General features: G+C 36.5%; 1 protein-coding gene across 1 annotated transcript; it reads right to left on the bottom strand.

Annotated features, from left to right (window-relative positions):
* Window positions 1-267: 267 nt before the first annotated feature.
* Window positions 268-9,879, bottom strand: LOC110873396 (nardilysin-like). Its single transcript, XM_022122313.2, has 19 exons — window positions 9,508-9,879; window positions 8,978-9,053; window positions 8,545-8,591; window positions 8,349-8,461; window positions 8,112-8,185; window positions 7,897-7,992; window positions 7,677-7,796; window positions 7,358-7,591; window positions 7,105-7,253; window positions 6,732-6,888; window positions 5,780-5,932; window positions 5,285-5,664; window positions 3,990-4,139; window positions 3,718-3,900; window positions 3,303-3,506; window positions 2,709-2,815; window positions 2,478-2,631; window positions 2,270-2,391; window positions 268-694 (listed from the first exon to the last, which is right to left on the bottom strand). Exons 1-19 carry the CDS (start codon window positions 9,799-9,801, stop codon window positions 451-453), a joined length of 3,057 nt encoding a protein of 1,018 aa, XP_021978005.1. The 5' UTR covers window positions 9,802-9,879; the 3' UTR covers window positions 268-450.
* Window positions 9,880-20,558: the final 10,679 nt, after the last annotated feature.

Here is a 20,558-nt window from a genome sequence, read left to right on the forward strand (position 1 = left end):
GTCAAGCTACAAAAAACGACGAACTGTATAAACCCATGAATCTCTTTATTAAAAATGTCAAGCTCCAAAATGCCATGGGTGTTTGTTATTTACCAACATAAAACTCAATATTAATTGTCATTATACGAGAGAAAAATGTGTTTTTTTTTCTAATAAATACCATTCGGTAAGTAATTTGGTGAAATAGTTTGATTGATAAACCTATTTATAAGATGCTTGTTAGCAAATTGACAAAATAAAACATGTATGAGCTTGTAGACATTAATATTGTAGAACGATAAACTAATAACATCTTTAAATAAGCTCGTAAACCATACACATGCATACGAGAATAAACTCAACTCGAAAGTAAAACCGTTTATTCATCTAAATAGCCCGCGCTTACATTTTCTCATCAAAACTAAGGTTCTGAAAATGGTTTTACTTGAAAAGAACCGACTTGCGAATGTATCAACAAAATGCAGGATAAAATGCGGAAGACGCCTTAAAAGCAACAAGGTCGTCAATTACCTTAACAGAAGCAAGGTTTGTTTTAGACTCGTTTATGTTGGTGTTGCACCCCCAAACTCTAACAGCAAGCCTTCGACACTTTGGAGATGCTTTCCTCAAATAAGTGTTGTACCAGTTAGTAATTTCACTCTTCTCGAGACGTTTGACTTCTTCGGCTTCTTTTGCAGATAAGTCAAACATATACCTGCGTGTGTAAATTGTGCTTTTTAGAGGTTGTAAAGAGTATGAGATGCAAATTGATTTGTTTACTTAAAATTGATTTGATTTGAGTTATGTTTTATCTCTAAACGCATCAACTGAAAAACTCCTAAAAAGGAAAATGTCAAATTGGTAGAAAATTGTCCAGGTGTTCTTTTAAAGCATAAAACCTCCTATATAAGACTACCCGGTATGGGGGCCGGCCCTGCCCTGGCGAGCCCCGGCGCCGCACCCCCACACCGCCCCCCCTCATGGCTGTCCCGTCCTCTCCGTCACCCAGCCGACGCCTGTGACGGGCCTCCTCTCTCTTGCATCTCTCTCTCCTCTCTCTCTCTCTCTCTCTCTCTAGAATCAAACCAATATTTTTTAACTGTTTTTATAAATAGTGTGGGGCCCCATCCTCCACCCCCTTGGTCTATCCCCTTTAGGCCCATCCTCACTCCCGGTAACGTGGCGTCCTACATGGCGGCCCATCCCCTTGGGGATGACCCTCACCATACCCACTAGCCTAAAAAATTGGTTATTAGTGAAAAAAAATCATATATGTGATCATATATGGCACATGAATTATTTTTAGAGTAAAATTCCATTTTCGTCCCTGAGGTTTGGCCAGTTTTGCTACTTTCGTCCAAATGTTTGTTTTTCCGCATTTGGATCCAAAAGGTTTTGAAATCTTGTCATTTTCATCCAACTGACTAACTCCATCCATTTTTAAGCGTTAAATCAAGGGCTTTTTTGTCCTTTTAGTTAATGCACAGATGCGGAAAAACAAACCGTTTGTTAAAATGTGCCCCTTATTTAACGGTTAAAATTGGATGGAGTTAGTCGGTTGGATGAAAATGGCAAGATTTCAAACCTTTGGGATCCAGATGCGAAAAAACAAACCTTTGGACGAAAGTCGCAAAACCGGCCAAACCACAGGGACGAAAATGGCATTTTACTCATTATTTTATATAAAAAAGCTTTTATTGTTGGAAAACTTTTAATGCAAAAAAACCACCTATAATATTGTGTTTAAAACAATTATGCTATATGTGAAATAAAAAAAATGTAATCACATCTGGCACACAAATTATTCATATAAACGTTGTAATTGTTGGACAATCCAATGACGCATAGGGTTAAGTTATTGACAAATGGGTCTTAACATACAAAATACCCTTAACGTACAAAGTAACGGAGGGACTTTTTTTTTAATTTTTTTCCCTACTTATTAAGCACGTATTTTAGTCCCAGAATCCAAAAAAAAAAACAAAAAAAAAAAATTCATGATTTTACACTAGTAGAGTAATTATGTAATTCTGTAGAGTAATTATAATTACCCTACAGGAGTAATATAATTACTCTACTACTGTAAAATCACGAATTTTTTATTTTTGTTTTGTTTTTACATTTTGCAATTAAACGTCAATATTAAGTAGTAGGGAAAAAATTCAAAAAAAAAACAATTTCCTCCTTCACTTTGTACGTTAAGGGTACTTTGTATGTTAAGACCCATTTGTATTTGATCTTTACACATGACCCATATCAAGAAATTAACCTAAAATGCAGAAAAACTAACCTATGATCTGTGATTTGCCCCCAGTATCGATTCGTTTCATAATGGAGAGATGGATCTTTCTCTAGCAGCTTTGCGATTAACCCACTTTTAAAATTCTGAAAAGACTCGTCATCGAGTTCACTCTGCAATACCAGCAAACAAGAAGAGAAAGCGAGATAATAAACTGTACTTTAGATTCAAATATATAGTTAAAAAAGAGTGTGCTTACCAGCAAACCGTCCATCTCATTAATAAACTTATCTATTCTTCCTTGCAGATATACCGGACTATATTCAGAAGACTGAACGCGAAAACAGAATCCCAATATCCGATACGTTACCCTAGGGCTACAGTCAACAACGTAACCAAGCTGCTCCTTTGTCCTACATCACATTAAAATATTAGCCATACTACCACATTATTATTAAAAAAATAAAGTAGAAATTCAATCTTACTATACCTAAGTTGATTAAATAGCGGTTCTTCGACAATTTCATCCAAAAGATCAATCAGTGCTTTTAATTTAGCTAAGTCTGAACCAACTTCTGGTTCAATCTGATAATACAGCTGAGACAAATAAATAAATAAACAAATCAGAATCATCCAAATGACACCATATGATGAACGACAGTTTCCTTCGTCCAAAGGTTTGTTTTTTCGCATATGGATTCAAAAGTTTTGAATTCTTGCCATTTTCATCCGACTCGTTAACTTCATCCATTTTTCTACGTTAATTCAGGGGTATTTTTGTCTTTTTTGTTAACTTAAAGGGCAATTTGGCTTTTTCACTTTATGTAAAAAGACCAAATACCCCTGAAAAAGACCAAATTGCCCTTTAAGTTAACAAAAATGACGGAAATACCTTTGACTTAACCGAGAAAAATGGATGGAGTTAACGAGCCGGATGAAAATGACAAGATTTCAAACCTTTTGGATCCAGATGCAGAAATACAAACCTTTGGACGAAAGTCGCAAAATCTGGCCAAACCTCAGGGACGAAACTGGCATTTTACTCTAAAATAATCGTAGAAATCATATAAAAAGATCAAATTACCTCAACCACCGAATTTGTGTCGAGCTTATTTTTTACTGTGACGTCTCTCACGAGGTCAGCACTAGGAGGAAGACATAAAATGTTATCTTTGTGTCTCATTTCGGACGGAAGTGGTTGTACAGAGAAATATTTTTTGAATATGTCTGATACGTTTTTAGCTTCTTCTTCAAGTAGATTTCCATGGCAAAGCCCCTCAATATACAACTGCACAGAGAAGATGTATACATGCAGAAGACGGTTAGCAGAATACATAACTGGGTTAAGTAGGCCAACTTGGGTTAAAAGAAAACAGGGTCGAATGGGCCAAATAAGCCAAACAGGTCAAAGTTTCCCATAGCATATTTTTAATACCTAATATCTCAAAAAGAATTCTACTTATTGGAATGATATATGTTTAACAGGAGTTATTTTGGACCTGAGAGAATAGTTCGGGAATAAAAGCCTTTAAATCTGCTAGAGAGAGTTTATGTAGCAATCCAAGCTTCTCATCAACATCCCAAAAACTTTGACAAAGAAGTTGAAGTCTCAAGTAACTTGAATGATTTAACGGCTTCATGTTGGCGTTTCTTAGATTTCTCTCCATATCCTCCTTGATTACCTGTCAAACGAGAAGGTAAAATAGCATTATAACACCTAATCTTACAAACCATTTTAATTTACCAAGAGAAAGCTCTAACTTATACATACCACAAAGCGGTCATCGGCTGGCACAAAAGATTTGGCAGTTTCCAAAATTTTGGAAAGAAGAACTGGAAGCTTGTCATTAAAACCGTAGACTTTTAGTTCTAGTTTATCACTCACAAGTGATATCGAAGTGTCCAGCTTGGCCACACTTGCCTGCATGCAAAAAAATCGGTTATTATATAAAATCATCATAATAACGAAGAAAAATAATGAGAACTAAAGTCCATTTGAGGACAGAAAAGATAAAGAGTAAAATGCCACTTTTGTCCCTGAGTTTTGGCCAGTTTTGCGACTTTCGTCCAAAGGTTTGTTTTTCCGCATCTGAATCCAAAAGATTTGAAATCTTGCCATTTTCATCCTGCTCGTTAACTCCATCTATTTTTCTCTGTTAAGTCAGGAATATTTCCGTCTTTTTGTTAACTTAAAGGACAATTCGGTCTTTTTCACTTGTTGTACAAGCATTTAGCATAGTGTACAAGTATTCGAAACAAAACAAAGTAGGTAAAAAGACTGAAAGACCCCTGACTTAAAAGAGAAAAATGGATGGATTTGACAAGCTGGATGAAAACGGCAAGATTTCAAACCTTTTGGACCCAGATGCGGAAAAACAAACCTTTGGACGCAAGTCGCAAAACCAGCCAAACCACGGAGACAAAAATGACATTTTACTTGAAAATATATGTTAAACAAAACAAAATATAGTTTTAAAGAAAAACATGGATTAGGATCAAATACAAAGGATCCTAATTGTAAGAAGTGTAAGAAGGATTTATAGAGTGACAAGTGTCCAATAACCTAAAAAAACCCACTACACAAAAAAACCCCACTACAAAAAAAAAACCCTTAAACATCCACCACCACCAAAAACCTAAACCCCCCCCCCCCACCCACATCACCCTCCCCCCCCCCCAAAAAAAAAAAAAAAAAATATTTGCCGAGGGGGTGGGGGGTGTGGGTTTAGGTTTTTGGGTGGGGGTGGGGGTGGGTGTTTAGTTTTTTTTTAGATTTTTTTTTAGGTTTTTGGGGGGTGGGGGGTTAGGTTTTTGGGTGGTGGTGGGGTGGGGTGGGGTGGGGGTGGGTGTTTAGGTTTTTGGTGGTGATGTAGTGGGTTTATTTTGAGCTTATTGGACACTTGTCACTCTATAAATCCTTCTTACAATTAGAAGCCTTTGTAGAATAACTTGACGCAGAAAAACATATTTATGAGTGTGACATACATACAAAAATAAAAGCTTAGAAATTGACTAATAGCATTAAAGAACTACAAAAAAAAAGTGAGAGGAACAATAACTACTTACCTGATATACAACGTCATTTAGCTTGTCTTTCAGTAGGTTGAGAAAAAGCTCAGTCAACAAAACATGCTTCAAACCACTATAGGCACCATTTAACGTAACACGAAAATACGTATTAGCACGTGGAGACCGGAAAGTTGTATCGAGTTTGTACCAAAACTTCATCAACGGTTCATCAAGTATACATTTTGGTGGGGTTGTACCCATGGAATCAAATGATATATTATTTGCACGAATAGAAAAATCTTGTGGAATGAACTCGTTCTTTTCAGGTAGATGCAATGCCGCATTTATTTCTGGAGGATCTCTCCATAATTCCAAAAGAGAAGGAGAAATATCTTCTTCTGTATAATGTGATCCAAACCATGGCTCACATTTGACATCTGGAATGACAAATAAAGTTTGAAGGATAATATGATATTATCGACTTATTAATTATTACCACCATGATTATCTGAAAACAGTTCGTTTAGCAAAAAGCAGATGATAATAAATTACCTTGTGATTTATTGATCGACTTTGATAATATATCAGTCCTCATGTTGTCTGGCGTAAAGAAAGACAAAACATGTTTGATCATTTCTTCATCCCACTCCTTATATGCATAATCCCCATATATAGTGTGCTCCGGTGGATATATAAGCAGATTTGCTGAAATATACATAAACCCTATTAATTAAATATACTATTTAAAACAAATGGCAAGAAGTTAAGGACATTATGAGAATCATAAATTCAGAAATGAATACCAAACCATAAAAAGAGTTCTAAACAACTACTTAATGAAAAAAAAATGTATTAAAGGACACAAGACACTTATGATCCGCTATACATATGGCTGTAAACGAACGAACGTTCAGTGAACAGTTCGTGAACCGTTCGGCGGGAAGTTCGTTTATGTTTGTTCATTTAGCTAATGAAGGAACGCGAACAAGATATTCCATTCAATTAACTAAATGAACGAACACGGATAAAGGTCTCACACATTCGATTGCGTTCGTGAACGTTCGATAATATGTCTGTTTACGTTCGTTCATGTTCGTTCGTTTACATTCGTTCGTGTTCGTTCGTTAATGTTAATTTGCTACAAAAATGTTAACGTTTTTTTAATGTTTCACCTTCCCTCTTAAGGTTAATGGTGCTTTTTTTTTTATTTTCAAGTTAACGTTCGTTCATTTGTGTCCTTTTGTGTTCGTGAACAACTAAAACTCCTCAACAAACGAACACAAACATAAACTTCTGTTCCACATGTGTTTGCGAACAGTTCACAAACATCTGCATTTCCTTAACAAACGAACACGAACATGACCTCGTTCGTGTTCGTTAGGTTCGTTTACAGCCCTACGGCTATACATATATGTGAATTATATTCAATCACAACTAAATGAAATGGGATTTATAGTAAGCAGACAAAAAGGTTAATTAAAAGAAAGATAACCAAAGGAAATACCTGAAAGTTCTGCAGCATACTCATCTTGGGGTTGCTCCTCAGTGAATGTAAAATCCATATTTGCTATGTCTTGTAGTTCTCTATATATCCATTCTTGAGGACCAACTTGTCGCAGTAATTTAAGGTATTGATAAACAAAACCAATAATCTCATAGATCTGCAATATAAATATCTCATTTCAATAAGGACCATATAGTAATTTGTTGTGAAATACAGACTAAACATGACTGTAGTCATGTTGGAGGCTAATGATGTAATAATATGATTCGAACTGCTTATGTATATAAGAAGTATTGTTAAGCAGATTTCTCTCATTCATTTGAGAACTCTGTTAAGTCCATAACATGTTAAGGTAACTGTGTAGTATTATTACCTTCTCCAATCCAGAGTCAGTGAGGTGTATAGACATGCCAAAAACATATGCTACTGAAGATCGTTGCATTCCATCATCACCAACACCAGCTGATATAGAAGTGGCCCACCCTTCAGCTTTTAAAAAGAAAAGCAAGCTTCCTCTGCCCTCTGTACAAATACGTTTCCTCAAGTGAATTTACTGAATATCCCTAAAACCCTATGTTTATAAACGCATTATGTTGATATGAAAACACAATGATAAGATACATTACCGTGCCCAATGAGATGTGCCAAGTAGTCTTCCGCTTTCTTTACGTAAGCTTTCCTGAGGCATGGTAATGTCCATGACAAATCAAGAATATGGACATCTTTCACAGCCTCTAAACGGTATATTTTTCCTGCACGCCAAACTGGAAGTCCTGGTTTGACTTCCGACTTTGACGCATTGCTGGTTTTGACTTTGTCAAATAGTTCAACAACCCAACTTTCAAGCACATCAAGGCTTTCTGCAGCACAAAAAGAAATTTCAAAAGTCAGATTTATCTATCATGATTCTTTCTTTTGTTTGTTATTATATAGCAGGGAACTTACCTCCCCCGATGACCACTAACTTCAAAAGGCCACCATGGTAAAATTCATTGTATAATTTGAAAATTTGATCTCGTAAGTTAACTCCGTTCTCCATCGCATCAACAAGGCTTTTCTTGTTCCCTTTAGTACAACAAAACAGAAAAGATAAATAAGAATAATATGAGAGAATAAAATGAAGTCGTACAATAAAGTGAAAAGGAATAGAAGTATTCAAGTTTACCCCAGAAAAATTGATTAAAGGCGTGACCCGGTGCTGCTGTATGACATTGTAATTGTTGAAGTCGACAAGCATCACTTTGCAGAGCCTGATTAAATTCTGTAGTTTTTGTGGTATAATTAAGGTTGAGAGTTGTCAGTAAGCGATTCACTTTTCTTTCTTATTTTCATGATTAGTTATAAAATGGGAATCAGTTGAATCGACTGATATGTACGCACCGGAATCTACAGCCAGTACTTCTCGGTCCATTGCTTCGGTCTTCACTAGTGGTGAAATAAAAAACTGTGAAAATCTGAGAAATTGACAGAGGATGGCTTAGTGCGCTACAAACTTGAATATGAAAAAAAAAGTTCTCTTTAATGTTGGTAGTAGTGTATTGTTTTCATCATCAATCTATCATTCTAATTTATTTTGTTGTCGCATGTAAACCAACAATCCCGTGAATATAACCGTACCTTTTCAAAGCACCCAAGAGAAATTCTGGTTTAACTTCAAAATGGTAGCAAGTATGCTCCACTTCTGTGTAAGCATTCGATGAACCTCCATGCTTGGACAAATAACTGTCATACTGGCACACAAAAGAGTCAAAACAAGAAGGGCATATGTATCTTCATATATAGTTCCAATGAAATAGTAGAAAACGATAAAAACCTCATTTTCATCTGGAAATTCAGCACTCCCCATGAAGAGCATGTGTTCTGCAACGAAACACGTAGTAAGTACAAAACAAGCGAAATTATTATCCTCATTTCTTGTGAGATTAGACATTAACATTATTATACGCATTAAAAAGAAGTTGTCCTAAACACATGTTTATGTGTTAGTTCATCATGAAAACTCCATCACGAAATCAATATAGCACGTTTTAACTATTTGTATATTTCTCGTTGGCAGAAAACGCATCAATTTGAGTACCTCAATACAATAAAAAGGTAAAAGCAAGCCATTATCAAATATCAACCACTCTTAGATAACATGAACTCAAAAATACATGATTAAGAATGTACAGACTTTTGTTAATCCATCTACACACTACATGCCGAAGTATAATCTGCAATACATATACAAAAGGGCAGGAACAAACCAAGAAAATGTGCAAGACCCTGTGCCTCTAACGGATCACAAAAGCTGCCCATCCCTACACACATTGCTGCCGCTGCCTGCATAACAACAACAACAACAACAACAATAATAATAACTCTAACCAATTTCACATAACAAGCTCTAATCAATTTCACATAACTATAACTCTAATTAATTTCACATAACTATAACTCTAATCAATTCCACAAAACTATAACTCTAATCAATTTCACATATCTATAACTCTGATCAAATTCACATAATTATCACCACAGCAATCAGTTAAATTTCAAACAAAAAAAAAATCTCATTATATACTATATATCATCTATATATAAATACTTATTAGTAGCTACAAAACAATAAACATAAATTAAACAACATATTCAAGCTTATCAAATACTGCTTCCAATCACTGCAATAGAAATTGAAACATATGAAATTCATCTATTGCTAATTTTCACTTAAATCATCTTAACGTATAATTAACCCTAATTTTTCGATTCAATAGCTAAAAACTGATTATCAAACCTTCTTAGTCTGAGGAGCATTGCTCTTTGCAGATCCTCGCTCTTCATCTTCATCATCATCGTCTTCTTCTTCTCCGCTTTCCTCATCATCATCTTCTTCGTCTTCATCTTCGTCATCTTCGCTGACGTCATCAGGTGTGACAGTTTCCGGTGGTCCGTCGGCATAAATATCAGGATCATGTACGAGTAAAGCACATAGGCCGTTTGGCAGCTTTATGTATCTGTATAATCGGCGATCGTTGGGTGACTTGACGACGATATCGTCCGACGAGAAATCACTGGCGCCGACCACCATTGCTGACTGCAGCCTGTTTGCGATGCGTGTGTGATGTTGTTTGCTTGAAGATGTGGCAAACACCTCTCTAACCGTGCCCTACTAGATTATATATATATGTTTATTCCAACACTTTGACTCTTGACGGTGGAATATTGAAATCCAATGTGTTTGATGTCTTGATCTAATGATCTCATCGAATCAAACTTTTTATTGGTAGATTATAACCGGACTTTCAAAATCCAATATTTTACCTTAATTTTTTTTTGAAAATTTTCGATAAAATTAACACTACGAAATGGAAAAACGGGAATTTGGAGGGGGGGGGGGTGTTCGGGGACCCATTGCTCATGAGAAGCTCTGCCAATGCTTGTTTGGTTGGATCATTACCGTTCTATGTCTTGTTTAGTTACTATGTGGGAATAGATTGAATCATTATTTTGTTGTTTGGTAGGCAAGGAAAGACAAATGAATAAAATCAGTGGTGGTCGGGTGGCAGTGATAGGTGGCGGTGGTAGCGAGCCAACGGTAGGTGGGGGGCGGCGATGGGTGGATGGTGCCAGCGATGGTGGGTTTTGGCGACGGTGGACGGTGGTGGTGGTGTTAAAGAAGGGTGACGAGGGAATGAAATGGGAAAAAAACTAGGAGGTGGTGGAATGATTTTGAGGGAATGTAATACCTTGTGTAATTGGATATTTCATTCTATTGACCAACCAAACGTCTTCTTCTTCATTCCCTCACAATAGTTCATTTCATTTCACCTCTCATTCCTACAACATGAAAGAAATATTACACCTTAATAAACCGGTAATATAAAATATTATTTAAGTTTATTTTCAATCCTTTTAATTCGAGAGTTGATCGTAATGGAAACCGCATTTTGTATCGTACTTGTTTAATCATGCGTGTATAATACATAAACAATCACAAATACGCTTTTTGATTAAAAACCGAGTCACCAACCGAGAATATATTATTCTCGGAATTATATCCATACATTACACATATGCTTATATACGCCCTAAAACCCTAAAAATGTGATTAACATTTGAGTTTATAACATAAAATGACAAACAACCAAACCACAAGGGCCAAAATAGATTTTTTTTAAAGGCCATACGGTCCACAAGGACCTGGTCTGACAGCAGGTCGTGAAATTTGCTTGTTTTGAACTTTCCATCCTCTCTTAACTCCCGACCACTTCATTAAACACCGAACCCTAATTCTCACTTATAGATATAACCCTTCCCCACCTTCTAAACACTTTTAACACTCATTAATTGTAGGATCGTTTTCAGACCCGAACGAGTCGTTCAGAAGAGTTCTCGGATCAAATCAGAGGTGGAATTCAAAGATTTGATCTTCGTTCAGCTTGTTGTACACTTTAACAGACTCTTGTATTAATTAACGTGACGTTACAATGGCTGGAGACAATTTGGCAGCACCTCGGCTCCAAAATCACAAAGTTACAAATAAAATCTCAAGTCACCTATTTATAGGCATGGTAATTCCGCACGAAATGTAATTCCGCACGAAACTGTAATTCCGCACGAAACTGTAATTTCGTGTGAAATTACTTTTTCAGCCTATTTCCCAGTTTCCTCGTACTTCGTGACCTAGATCTATCATTTCTATTACAAGACTCGATACAAGACGAAGTCAACTGACATATGCACTAACAGTCTCCCCTTGGATGTTGACGGAGTCTTCAGTACGAGACTTTAGTACGTCAAGACTTCAGTCTTGATCAGTCTTATTGCTTTCTCCAAAAAAATTGACACTGAAGCATCCTTCAACCTCTCTCTTTTTCTTCAATCACCATTATCAGCTATTCTCCAGAATCTGAGTCTAGCTCTTTCACTCTTCAGACTCCCCTTTGCTAACAGACTCCCCCTTAAGTTGTTCCGGGATCGTAATCTGATATAGCACTTTCACAGGTTTTGTATCGGAAACCTGGCTTTAACTCTGCACAGACTTTGACACGGGGATCTACACAAATCTTTATCTTCTCACATTAGCAGCTTTCACAAATACAGGACCATCTCCTGGCTCTCTGTAGCAACAAGATCAGGAACCTGGCTTTTACGTCTACAGACTCCCCCTTTCGACAAGCTGGGATCGCAGTCTGGAATTCACTAGCTGCATATACTCTAATCAACAATAAGTTTTGACTTTATGCTTATCACTTGAATTTAAAATGATTAAATTGGTTTCAAATTAATGAGCCATTTAGTCATTTCAAAAACCTTTCTCATTTTAACAAACTCTCCCAATCCTGTTGTTCATCATGTTTAGCATTTGGAATTTTGAACATCAGCTTTTCAACATCAGTTGTCGAAAATAAGATGAAAGAAAATCTTTTTGATTTTTCAAAATTTTATGCTAAAACACATTTAAAATCTTTTTGGGATTTTGAAAAGCTGTAAAGAAATATTTACAGACAATATTTTTGTGAGTTTGTGTAAGAGGATCATATCAGTTTTTGAGACAAAATGCAAGCACCGTTAAGCTTTGATTTCATTCTAAGTTTTAAACATTTCACATCTGATTGTCGATATACAGATCCACTTAAATTTTCATACAACTTTCAATCTGTTCAGGATAGGATTTTAGTGTTTTAAGAACTTAACTTTTACACGTGTCCCACTTCAGAATATACTCCTGTGTCCAGATCCCAATATTCAGTCTTACAGGTGAGTATATCTAGATGATATCTGTAAAGGGTTAAATGTGAGGCCATGAGAGCTCAGGTCAGAACTTCCGTTCAGCAAAGAGATGATGGCTCGACTTTTGGTGTGTTCCCTTTAGAGAATCTTTTCTTCAACAACACATGATTAGCATTTTGCAATGTTTCATCATTTTTTATGCTGAGGGTGAGCTTTATGAATAAAGCAGGCGAAAAGTATTATTCGAGGACAAGGCCATTGCTTCCGCAAAATCAGAAGCCCCGAGATAATACCTCAGATATCACTAAATATAAAGACCTAATATCTCAGAAAGAGGGACCTTTCAAACAAGATTTCGGGGGTTACCCATATATCCTGGAGATGTTCCCCATGTAAAGGCAAGTTTATTATATTTTTGTTTATATCCCGAACAAACTTATTGATTGTGTAAAAACCTATCGACACATCATCAGTGAGACTGCTTAACACTTTTTAATCTTTACAAATCTTTAGCGTACTGCACTGTCTAGCTGATGTACTATCATTTCCTCTTTTTCACAACAAAACTCGTTTTGAATTTTCCAATGTTTATGAATTTTTCAAATTTTCTAATTTTTAAAATTTTTCTCCCCCTAAAATCAAAAATTATATTTCAAATTTTGATTTTCCGGGAAAGTTTGAAAAAAAAATAAACTGTACAAAGTAAAGTGACAACATGATGAGAATTGCTTCAATTCTCCATCCACTTTGCGTAAACAATCAGAACTCCCCCTGACAACAAACTATTTTCCCATTATGATTTCAAAACACTCAAGTTTGTTTTAATCAAAATGGTTTTTCCAGAAAATTAGTTTTGTCTGTCATTTCACAAACATGGGGTTTAATTCATCACACTGTTTTCAACCACTTGTAGGTTTATCACAAAACAATTTCCAATAATCATACCATTTGTAAGATAGTTAAATCAAGTACAACTTAATGTCCTTGATTAACCACTTGTAAGTCAAAATATCACAGTTACCAATCTGTGAATTTCTCAAGAAAGATGCCGATTCTTACTCCCCAATTACCAGCCTGGGAGTTCCAGCAAGTCAGGATTTTAAGCAAAGAATGCAGGCACCTAAGCCTGACCAGCCTTGGGTGTGACCTTTTCAATTTCACTCGGGGTTTGATCATTCCTTTTTGCTTCATAAAATTATTTTACCCCTTTTACCTTACCCTCGACCATTTTTCCAAAAATATTTTTCACTTTTCCATTGAACACCTTTTCGATATCAAATTCTTTATTTTCAGAATTAATTTGATTCGAAATTTTCACTTTACCAACTTTTTCTTTAAAATTTTCAGTCCGCAATGGTGGGAAGTTGACATCATCCATTGGCGGAACTGAATTTTCTCCTTTTTGCTCAAATGGTGGCTCTTCTGACTTTGACGAATCAGATTCATCGCCAACACGTGGCTCCTTTGTTTCCGAAGAAACAAATTCATCACCGGGAAGTGAAAATCTCACTTTCTTTGAATTGTTAATCTTTTGATTAACCACTTTTTCTTTCTTTACTCTCTCTTCTGTCCTCAGATTTGTATCTGATGAATTCATTTTGCTTGACTTATCATTCTTTGGAGAGCAAGATGATTCACCAGAACTTTTATCTGTTTTTCTGGTTGTATCAGAGAACAAAATCTTTTCAAGATATTCCCTTGCTTTCTTTCTTTTCTTTCTCAGTCTATCTTTCTGCCCTTGTGAAAGCTTCACTTTCTGTTCATTCACTTTCGGTTCTTTGGGCTTTTCATCGACCTTAACTGATTTCTTCATCTTTTTATGAGATTCAGCCCTCGATCTTTCCATTGATCTCATTGGGCAATTATTGGCAATGTGACCTTTGATTTGGCATTCATAACATCTTCTTGTCTCAAATCTCTGTCTCTGGCAGTTAACAGCAATGTGTCCTTGAAAACCACAGTTGTAACACACCCTGTTATCGTACCAATCTCCACCATCAATCCAAACACTCAAATCATAACACTGATTTGATTTGTAGTACTCATGACTTCTCCTATAAGCTTGATTTGACGCTTGAGCACTATGGTCAAACCTGCACCACTTATTACCAACTTTTTGTGAGTTTTGATTTTCAACTTTTTGTGATTTTTTATAATGATTGGATGACTGAACTGATGAGCTTTTATTGTAATTTTGAAGATTTTTCGGCTTTTTAACATTTTGTTTTTGTTCCACATTCTTCTTTACAGGTTTTTGCGTTGAGCATTTACCTTTTTCAATAGAATGTAAAACAGTTTCTTGAAACTTTTCTTTTAATTTCAAAAATATTTTCTTTTTCTCATTTTCATCATCAGTTTTATCATCACAATCCTCTTTTTATGACTTTGTCATAATTTGTGACATTGTCACTTATTGGAATCTCATTGATCGGTTTTGGACATATAAGATCTGGTACTGATGATGTATTCACAAAACCTTTCAATTGATTTTCTAAGTCATTGACTTTATTTCTAGCACATTCAACTTCTTTTTCAAGCTGAATGATTTTCTCAAGATGAGAATTTATTGCTATTTGTTTTTCAATGTTATTTTTGCCAAAAATAGATTTCTCATCTTCTAAAATCTTTATTTGACTTTGAAAATCTTTTTCAATTTTTAATTTTTCATTTTCAAACATTTTTATTTTATTTTCAAAATCTTTTTCTTTTTCTTTCAAAATTTTGTTTTCCAATGTCAAACTCTCCATCTCTTTCAAGAGTTTGACATTGTCTGCTTTGAATTCATCACATTTTGAGCACACTGGTTCAGAACTTGAAGCTTCATTTTTCTCGGATTCTTCATTTTTCGACGATACCTCTGTCTCTGTCTTGTATGTGCCTGCACAAAAAATTTTAACAAAATCAAGAGGATTCATACTTTCATCTAGATAACAACCCCTCTTAATATCGTATTTCATAACATCTTTGGCTACAAGACACATATTGACTCTTCTTCTCATTTCAATAATCACATCCAAACTTATTTTTTCCAATTCTTTTTCTATTCCATTCATCAACTCTTTCTTTTTCTTATCATTTTCGTAATTGTGTATTTTAAGCTCTCTGATGAATTCTTTTGGATAAAAATTTGAAAATCTAGAATCATTTTTCAGTTTATTCAAAAATTCATCCCACTCTGACGGTAACGCGTCTGCAAATTTTAATATCATTTCAGCATTTGACATCCTTATCTCGTACCTTGTCAAATTGTCCAGTAAATGATCATACCGATTTTCCAACTCATTCAACATTTCATTTTTCTTACACAAGAAACATTCAAATCTTTTAACCCAACCTTCCTTTTTCACATTATTATAACTACTATCCAAATATCCACAATACCAATTATTTAATCTTTCAAGATCAACGTTTTCCATTTTGTCAAACATTTTAACCACAATTTCTTTGTTAAATGTCTTGGTTTAAAAATTGTTTTTAGCTCAGAATCCACAAAATTTCAACTTCTTGGTATTTGTGCCTTGTAAATCACTTCGAATCAACTGCAAACAAACAAACAAACGATCAGTTTTAAACAAACTGAATACGTGAAAGTGTGTGTTAATGAAATCAATCTAAGACTCGTGTCGAAGATTTGCGGACTCGTTTCAATGTTGTTGAAGTAAAGATCACTGAATGAATGGGCCGATCAAAACGAAATGGATTCAATTTGGCCTTCACTGATCAGGCCGATGATATTATATTTAATATTGGGCCGAGAACTTTGTTTTTATAATTAATGTTCACATGGACCTATGTTCTCACAAGCAATCTGATAACATCAAAAGTAATTGGCCGACAATTGGTTTTATCACAAACAACTTATTGGACCGTTAATTTGTATTCAGTCGAAACAACATAGAGTCTGTCAATTAAATTAATGTGTTCATGTGATGTTAAAATGTGATTGGGCCGTTAATATTCAGCACATGGATCGATCAATTGTGATTATCTTTCAAAACAATGGCCGACAACTATTTACAATGTGTAAATTCTCATTGGGCCTCTAGTTTTTATCACATGCAATTCACACAAACAAATCTTGGGCCGACACAATTAATGATCACATGCACAGTACAATGGCCGATGAACAAGTGAGTGACAATATCATTTAATACATCATAAAGACACGATATAGAGATTGATTGGGCCGATACTTTGTATTCAGTCGATGTGGGTGACAAACACTTTCAAACGAAATAACAATTTCACGCGGAATATCTGTTTCACACGAAATTATGTATTTCACACGAGATTACCAAACGAAATTATGCATTTCACACGAGATTACCAAACGAAATTATGCATTTCACACGAAATTAAGTATTTCACACGAAATTATCAAACGAAATTTAATTCCGTATGAAATTATGATCACTTTCAAACGAAATTAGGGTGTTTTCAAGCGAAATTAGCACATTCAAACGAAATTATGTTTAATTTCGTGCGGAATTAGTCTGACGTCACGCGATTTCGAACATAAAATCTCAGATTTCTCTCAAACGGCTAGGAATTAGGATCTGAAACTTTGTAGGGTTATAGATCAGGTATTTTCGCACAACATATCATAAAAATCAGCTAATTTGGACCGTAAAAACCCGTTCAATTTTGAAAAGTTCAGTAAAAAACGTGAAAGAATGAGTAGAAGTCAGAATTTTCAGTGAAAACAAGCTAAATCGGTAAGAACTCTTCCTCCTGAGCTCTGATACCACTTGTAGGATCGTTTTCAGACCCGAACGAGTCGTTCAGAAGAGTTCTCGGATCAAATCAGAGGCGGAATTCAAAGATTTGATCTTCGTTCAGCTTGTTATACACTTTAACAGTCTCTTGTATTAATTAACATGACGTTACAATGGCTGGAGACAATTTGGCAGCACCTCGGCTCCAAAATCACAAAGTTACAAATGAAATCTCAAGTCACCTATTTATAGGCACGGTAATTCCGCACGAAATGTAATTCCGGACTGATACGTGGTTGAAAACTGGTGTTCGTTATTGCGTAACTTAGTGTTGTTACATAAGTTCAATCTTGAATGGTCTACTTTTAATAAGATTTGTGTTGTGCAGGTTTTATAAAGTTTAAGGAGCTTTTCGGGAGCTTTACGGGTCACCGGGTCGAAAACCGAAGCACCAGAACGCGTCACGGATCAACCGGGAGAGTTGGGAGCGAAGAACAGAGAATTCACAAATGAGAACCCGTCGCCGACGGGGTCCAGACCGTCGGCGACGCCTTCCAGATAAGCCCGTCAGCACATGTTTTCCGTATCCAGGTACATAGGCCGTCGGATGGAGGCGGCAAAACCAAAGCCCGTCGCCGACGGGTTGAGGGTCGTCGGCGACGGCTTGTCAAAACTGGAAACGCGAATTGTGAAGGTTTGGGGGTTAAGCTTGATTTTGATTGGTGTTCTTTCATTCAATACGGGAGTTACACTATCCTTGGAGTTTGAATCTTGTTCTTGGAGCCTAATTGATGAAGCTTTTCACCTACCATTCAACTTATCACTACATCTCCAACCCGAATCAAGAATCATCTACCATCATTCATCACAATCTTGATTCAAAACCCTAGCCATCAATCCATTCATCCATTCATCCATCATCATCCATCACCAATCTTCATCATTCATCAATCATCTAATCAAGCTTCAAAGATGACTCCATCCGCATTCCAAACATCCGGTGATCAAGTTGCATCAACCATGAGCGGCTAATCATCTCGGTTTCACCCCGGTGTAGGTAGTTGTTAATTTTAGGGTTTCGAATTGTTCTTGTTTTAACTTAGTGACAATTTGTATTTGATTTTTGAAACTCTTGATAATAGTGTTACATTTGTTGCGAATTCGTGAATTGTCGAGCGATGTTAAAAGTTATGACTTCGCGAAATGGTGATATGTAATTGTGCATTATCATTGTTAGGATTTACTTGTGTTGATTACAAAGTGTCTTTTTGTCCGTTCTTCGGGATGTTGATAGTTAGTAGCACCTAAGTCACGGTACACTAAATCTGTTAATCAAATGCATTTTAGTTGAAACTAAAACTTGTAGAAATCCTAGGTTAGCAATTACCGAAACCGGGTGTGATTCCTTTTTATCATTATTGTTCTAGTATCCAATTTTCTTGCAATCGTTAATTAGTAGTTGTTAATTAATTAATCCAATTCCAGGAGTTCAAATTCACATCTTTTTATTAAACAAAAATACAAAAACACTTTAGCAAGCTTCATAATTGTGACAATTCTTTATAATTCAGTCAAATCCATACACAAACCACATACTCTTCGTGGATCGACCCCTTACTACCACTAACACATTGTTAAGGGTAATTTGGGCTTATAAATATTATCTTTGACCGGAGCGCGACACTCCGATCAAATTTTGGCGCCGTTGCCGGGGAGTGCGTGCGCTTTGTGTTTGGATATTGTTTGAATTTGTGTGATTAATTGTTTAAGCTGTTTAGCTTTCTTTTTGTATTTGTCTTTTTCCTTGTTACGCAGGGTGCGTTACTTGTGCAAGTTACAGGTAGTGCATGCATACGCGGAACTCCGGGAGGACTTCACCTTTAGTCTACGAACCGGAAATCGAAAGACTCGCAAGAAGGAACTTAGCAAGCCGGTTAGAAGCAACTCTTGCTTCTAATCAAACCAACCAAACACCACCACTCACGCCAACCATTGAAACCGATTCAATGGCGAATCAAAACTCCAATCAAAACCAGAACCAATTCCAATACCGGAGCAACTTTAATCCCGCTCAAAACACCCAACCTATACCTCAAGAACAACCGGGTGGTAACACCAACGCTAGACCACCCACTCCACCTTTCCAAAACCAAAATACCAACAACACCCAACGAACACCTCAACAACAAACCCTTCACTGACAAGCATCGTTACCTATCAACCTTGATGATCGGAATGTCAATTCCGATCGTAGAGGTAACCGTGATCGCGACAATCCTGCAAATGAAGACCCGTTTTTCAACATCGACGATTTAAGGAATGCAATCCCCGATGATGAACCGTATAGTGTTCCCGGTTATCAATCGCCGGAACATGTAAGCATTCATACGGAAAATTCGGACGATGGGGGGTACTACGATGATCGGGTTAACGATGATGAAGATTGGGGCTACGTGAATAGGGGAAACATCTACAACACTAGAAGGTATGATGATGAGGAATTTGGCTACCAAAATGCCAATTACGTTGGGGACGATGAATACGGTTACGGAGGTGGAAGAAATGATGGTTATGGGAACAACCGTCAACCACAGAACAATAACCAACGAAACCGGAATGATGGGTTTTATAATAACAACAATGCAAACCCTAACCGGATTCCTCGTTTCGTGGGAGGTGGTAACCCAAGAGGTGAAAGACGGGATAATAGAAGACCGGTCGATCAAGAAGTTAATGGTCCACAACGTAGGCAACAACCTCTACGGGGAGTGAATGACCGTTTCCGACCGATAGTGACCGAGAATAACTCTCCAATAGTGTGCGAAAGGAGAATGTTTGATTGTAAGCCGCATTACATCAACATACTTCCCCATTTCAATAGGAGGTCGAATGATGAACCATACACACATTTAACGGAGTTCTCTTCCATTTGTGATACTATTGGGGGGCACAATTTCGCACTAGAGGAAGTCAAGCTTCGGTTATTTCAATTCTCGTTGAAAGACAAGGCAAAACAGTGGTTCCTCACACTCCCAGCCAACAGTATTCGAACTTGGGAACAAATGCAACAAGCATTTTTGGATGAATACTATTCTATGGCAAAGACCGACGATGCTAGAGACGAAATTCGGTCGTTTCGCCAACTTTCGAGTGAGCCATTACATGAAGCATTTACCCGATTCAAGGAGTTGATGCGGAGATGCCCACATCACCAAATAGAAAAGTGGGAGTTGGTGAAATGTTTTGTACGGGGTTTGGATGATACAACTTGGAATCGCCTCGAGTCAACAAGCAATGGAACACTCTTGAGCAATCATGAAGACGATGATTGGGAATTCTTGGAAAGGATGAGCAAGCGGTCTAAAGAAAAGGAATCGGCCGATAGAGCAAGGAGACA

Source organism: Helianthus annuus, chromosome 8 (genome assembly GCF_002127325.2).
Source record: "Helianthus annuus cultivar XRQ/B chromosome 8, HanXRQr2.0-SUNRISE, whole genome shotgun sequence".
Taxonomy (NCBI): Eukaryota; Viridiplantae; Streptophyta; class Magnoliopsida; order Asterales; family Asteraceae; genus Helianthus; species Helianthus annuus.

What these genes read in the sequence shown, in the direction of transcription:
- LOC110873396 (XM_022122313.2), bottom strand. Translation starts at nt 9,801, where the DNA reads ATGGTGGTCGGCGCCAGTGATTTCTCGTCGGACGATATCGTCGTCAAG. An exon ending in TAAATGACGTTGTATATCAG is followed by an intron (nt 4,140 to 5,284) that starts GTAAGTAGTTAT and finishes TTTTGCATGCAG; the next exon opens with GCAAGTGTGGCCAAGCTGGA. An exon ending in CAGCCGATGACCGCTTTGTG is followed by an intron (nt 3,901 to 3,989) that starts GTATGTATAAGT and finishes CTCGTTTGACAG; the next exon opens with GTAATCAAGGAGGATATGGA.